Genomic DNA, 4,691 nt, shown 5'->3' with positions numbered 1-4,691 from the left:
AGATCCACCCACCCGAGTCCACACACACCCCCTTTGACAAAGCCTTGACCGGACTGCTTTATTTTTAGATGCTCGTGAGAGGCTTGTTTCGTTGAGTTTGTACAGTGTTACATAACGGGATTACTCTGTTGCTATTGCTGAGCCCTGACCGTGCAGGCCACCACACAGAGGTGGAAGGAGACAGGGTGCAGGGAAGAGGAGGGTAGAGTTAAGGCATTAGTCCCTGACTCCAGAAATAACCCAGCTGTGGGCCTAATTGGACATCTCTCTTGCTCCCTTGCCCCTCTTCAGCGGCATGCCAAGGTCTTTGACCTTATCATCCACATCAATGGTTCCGGAAGAATCCTTTCCGCCCCCCGTGGCTACCAAATTCCCGGCCAATACACAGAGCACAGCGGCAGACCATCTTCGGCCTCGGACTAACAGCCAAGCGCCACAACCAGTTAGGAGTGATCCCAGCAAAGCGCCCAAGTGGCTCAAACTGCCAGGTATGTTCTAATCGCCCCCGGCACGAGCCCCGAGGCTCCTTAACAAAGCTTGTCCCGAGGCCCCCAGGCCCCTCAGAGAGGCCTGGGGGCCTCCAGGAAACCCTGAATGTCACAGCAGTATATACATTCAACACACATGCTGCGTCTATTTGCATTCCCTCTACACACGCAAGCTTTGTGTAAAACGTCTGTGTGCCAAAACGCCTGCCGCCGTGTCTTCTTTGCGCCGTTTTTTTTTTCTGTCAGCACAATAAACGTTTTGAACTTTTCATGTGTGTGACTTGCGTGTGAAGCATCTCAGAGGAATGCGTGCCCTGTAGCATTCCTCTATGGTTAGCTGCATGCCTACGAGGGGCCAATAAGGCCTCTTGTCTCCTGAGCACTAATGCGTCACAGCCTGAGATCAAACGCAGCAAACATGTAAGAACAAATACATATTTGAGTAGCCACAAACAAGTGTGACTGGATAGGAAAATAAAACAAATTGTCACTTACGGAGCAGGACTTCCCTTCCGGTGCCAATAAAGTTCTAGATTTGTCTAGCGCATTGAGCTGTAAATGAAAAGTGCAAATGTTAACGGATTTCTGTTAGCGATAATGTGCTGCTGTGTTTATAATACGCTGGCTATCCTTACAGCCATCAGCTGTGGAAATGTTTGCACCATCCTCTGCAGGATCCCTTTTTTGGGTTCCTGAGGGAAAAAAAATAGAATCTTCGGGGATGACGGAATGTTGAGGAGCTGTAATCCTAAAAAATCCACCATAAGAAAAGCGAGTGGTGGATTTCAGAGTGACATCACGGTGAAGGGAGACAGTTTTGGGCTTAACTAAAATGAATAGTGTAACTCCGACATTCCCTCAGTGCTCTCCAGGCCCGAGATGGCTCGGCCCCTTACATCGCCTCATCATTTATTAGATCTGTGTTTGCATTAGTGTTTAAATGTAGGCGTCAGGCAGGTATTTCAAGAACTTCAAAGCGTAAAACAGTTAAGTCATATCACAAGGATGTGATTAAGTTTTACATCAAAAATAAAAAAATCACCCAAACAAGGACGGGCTCCACAATAAAACACCGATAAAAGGGATCATTAACCAGATTTACTAGAAATTAATGATATCTTGGAGCAGCGATTAGGATTCCATGTGCAGCGCTTGTCCAAGGAGCAGCCAAAAGCTTTTAGATGGATCAGCCTGTCTCCTGGGAAATGCTCCTCGCTCCGGAGCTTCTCCAAAGCGTCTGGAGCGGCTGTCGACACTCCCTGTCTTTAATCTCTGATCAAGAAAAGCTTCAACTCATTACTCTCCTGAAGGCTCCTCCCCATTCTTGTCTTAAGTGCTTTCGTATGTTTAATAACGCTGCCTTCACATGTCATTTGTTCCACTAAGATGCGTATGGAGAGAGGTTGAACGGTAGTGCCAAAGCATATTCACCCCAACAGAACTTTATTTCATTTGTGAGGATGGAGAAGATCCTCTCCAGCTCCAGTAATCCTCCAGGCTTAATGATAATACCGCGGCTGTATCCAAAACAAGGAAAAACAGAGATGGATTGTTCCGTTGTTATTGCAGCGAGAGCTCTCGGTTTCTTATCGGGTAATAAAAACTGTCAGCAGCTTTTCGTTGGAGGGTTTGGGCTGTCAGAGCTGTGCAATGCTGGAACAACCTGACAAATTAGCCACTCCAGCAAAGGAAGGGGGCCAGGTCCAGCTCGTCTGGATGACCTGGTGCAGGAGGGAGAGCCTACACCTGTGTTGGACTGTACCATTGTTCTTAGTGTATTCCCACTCTGTGGTCGGCCACAGATTCCAGTCTCAGTTGCCCAGTTAGCTAGTCCCGGTCCCACAAATGGGTACCAAAAATGGCCTGTAAACGAACCCTAATCCACGGAGTCGTATGGGCCGAGTGAGCCGTCATGGGGCCAATTGGAGTGGGACAATTGTTATCAGGTATTTCTGTGCATCACCTCCAGCCCTGGCTGCCTCCATCTGCATGTGAGTCAGGTTTGTAGGCACACTGAGTCACCCAACAGCCACACAAATAAATAGCGTGAGGTGTCAAACAAGCCTGCTGACTCACGGAGGAAGCACGTTCTCCAGCTACACCGAAGGTGGAAAACCAACGGACGCACTGGGTTTAGAAAACCCCCCAATTTCCCCCCATCCGCTGCAGGCCTGACTCCCCCCTCTGCTGTGATAAAAGGAGAGCCGGCACCTTTACTACTCGCCTCCTTTGTTTATTTACCTTTAGAATTATGCCCTCCTCTTCTTGGACCGTGTACCGATGTACTTTGTTATGTTTCCTTCCAAACAGAATATCTATGCGTGTGGTCCGCGGCCCTGTTTGGCTAACTCGTGCACACATTTGCATCCACACACATTTCCATTCAACTTTCCCCTCTGTGCTAGAGGTCCCCTTTGCCCTTCCCCCCACCTCTAACTAAACATTGCAGGACAGCAAAAGGGAACTTCAAAGTGGCCGGAGGGGGTACTCCTTTTTTCCTGGCACTTGTCATCATCTAAGGGACTGGCTGCTCCCCTTATTACTCTAATTGCTTCCAACTGCTCCAGGAGGCTTTGATGAAGGGCACCATGAAGCATGCTGGAAGCACCTGTTGTTGCACACAAGAGCACAGGTGGGACTGGCAGCGAGCAGGCGAGCCCACAGCACCACTATTTTCTACAAAACGTCAAGCGACTTGAATAAATTCAGGAAGAGAATAATCATTGGATTTCATTTTAGTTATGAAATTGCAATTACAAAAGGAAAAACAAACATTAGGAAAATTCAACAGGAGTGACTGAAGCGAGGCTGGGGTTGGGTTCGCAGGCAGCTCGTTGGCTCCCTCTTGTGGCTGAAGGGGTTAGAAGTCCAGCAGCTGTGTGGAAAAGACGGTGAGATAGCGGCACTGTTATTTATAAAGTAACTTTTTAAAAAGTGAATGCTCTAAAAACCAAATATTTATCCTATTATCATATCGTTATTGTTTTAAAAAGGCTGGTAACCTAAGGTAAACAGTGCAGTAAAGTCAAGGTAAATTACAACATTTCTGAGATGGTTCTGCATACAAAGAAAACAAGGACAGGAAGTCTGTAATGATATACAGCCTGCTTCGAAAGAGGAAATACCATGTTTTTGTGAAGGCCCTTAAATTAAAGCTGAATGTTTGCCCTTCACTTCCATCCTGACCTTGAATTGATTTAAATGTCATGATGGGGTGCCCAGAGAAAAGAGATAAAACTGCACCATTTTTAAAGTTGTGTCTGGCTGATGAGGCCACACATTGCATCTTATCACTCTTGTTCTGAAGTATAAACTGAACATCAGCTGAAAAACCATTTAAGCAGAGTAACGTGTCACTGTATTTGTGCATCCGTTTCAATGGTCACCACCCACCAGCTGAGGGAGGATCTTTTCAAAGTGCTCGATGTCGACTTGGTCGCAGTCCTCGGCTTCAGCTTGTTTCTGGGCCCTCACGGCCGCTTCTGGAGACATAAAACATCTCGTCGTTGTCATCTTCATCTGTAAAGCTGCAGACGCGCACGTTTCTCACCTCGGACAAATATCCGGAGCATCTCTGCCATGAGTGTTGCTGCGTCCCCGCTGACTGCAACAGAGGAAGGATGAAGATTCCGCAGGCCGAAAATTATTTTCTGCGAGATGTTTGGTCAACTTACGTCTCGTTTTATCCTCCTTGAAAAAGCTCGCCAAGAGTTTGCTGACGGTGTCCTTTGACATAAATAAACAGATTTAAGTTGGAGAGGATCGGACCACTGTGACAGTAGCTTTATAAATCTGGCTGTTGCTCTTCCTCAATAGGTAACTGCTTTTTAAAAAAGATGTCAGTTTCTCGCAATAACAACCCCCCCCCCCCCCCCCCCCCCCCCCCGTAAATTCTTACTATTCTCTCTTCTATCTGGCATTAGATAAATTAATGTTGTGTTCAGTATATTGCAGAGACGTGGTTAATCTCCTGACAATTAAAAACCCCGTTTTCCCTACTCTAATAATCACAGCTGTTCCGCAAATCAAAAATAAAAACGGTTGTCTTTATTTAAGTACTGTCACGATTACTGTCTCTGTCACGATTAATTCATTTTTACCTTTTTGAATGAGATTTCTTCACTGTCGTTCGCCGCCATTTTGTGACGTCACCAGGCAAACTTGGCGCTCTGAGGAGGGATTTGTCGCTCCTCTCTGACGTCA

The 4,691-nt window shown here is 46.7% G+C and overlaps 1 protein-coding gene across 2 annotated transcripts; it reads right to left on the bottom strand.

Annotated features, from left to right (window-relative positions):
• Positions 1 to 3,207: 3,207 nt before the first annotated feature.
• Positions 3,208 to 4,691, bottom strand: cenpx (centromere protein X). 2 transcript variants are annotated; one of them, XM_029836344.1, is made up of 6 exons: positions 4,589 to 4,691; positions 4,163 to 4,214; positions 4,039 to 4,092; positions 3,882 to 3,970; positions 3,732 to 3,789; positions 3,208 to 3,363 (listed from the first exon to the last, which is right to left on the bottom strand). In XM_029836344.1, exons 1-6 carry the CDS (start codon positions 4,625 to 4,627, stop codon positions 3,263 to 3,265), a joined length of 393 nt encoding a protein of 130 aa, XP_029692204.1. In that variant the 5' UTR covers positions 4,628 to 4,691; the 3' UTR covers positions 3,208 to 3,262. The 2 variants fall into 2 exon arrangements, with proteins under 2 accessions (XP_029692204.1, XP_003964727.1); XM_003964678.3 differs by lacking the exon at positions 3,732 to 3,789 and having other exon boundaries at positions 3,222 to 3,363.

The sequence above is a fragment of the Takifugu rubripes genome, chromosome 5 (assembly GCF_901000725.2).
Source record: "Takifugu rubripes chromosome 5, fTakRub1.2, whole genome shotgun sequence".
Lineage (NCBI taxonomy): Eukaryota > Metazoa > Chordata > Actinopteri > Tetraodontiformes > Tetraodontidae > Takifugu > Takifugu rubripes.
The sequence above is the reverse complement of the archived record's forward strand: the minus strand, read 5'-3'. Positions and strand labels throughout refer to the sequence as shown.

Excerpts from the sequence above, each read along its gene's own strand:
- cenpx (XM_029836344.1), bottom strand. The coding sequence starts at position 4,627 with ATGGCGGCGAACGACAGTGAAGAAATCTCATTCAAAAAG. Across the intron at positions 4,215-4,588 it reads AAGAAATCTCATTCAAAAAG|GACACCGTCAGCAAACTCTT; the intron begins GTAAAAATGAAT and ends TTTATGTCAAAG. Across the intron at positions 3,971-4,038 it reads GCTCCGGATATTTGTCCGAG|AAGCGGCCGTGAGGGCCCAG; the intron begins GTGAGAAACGTG and ends TTATGTCTCCAG.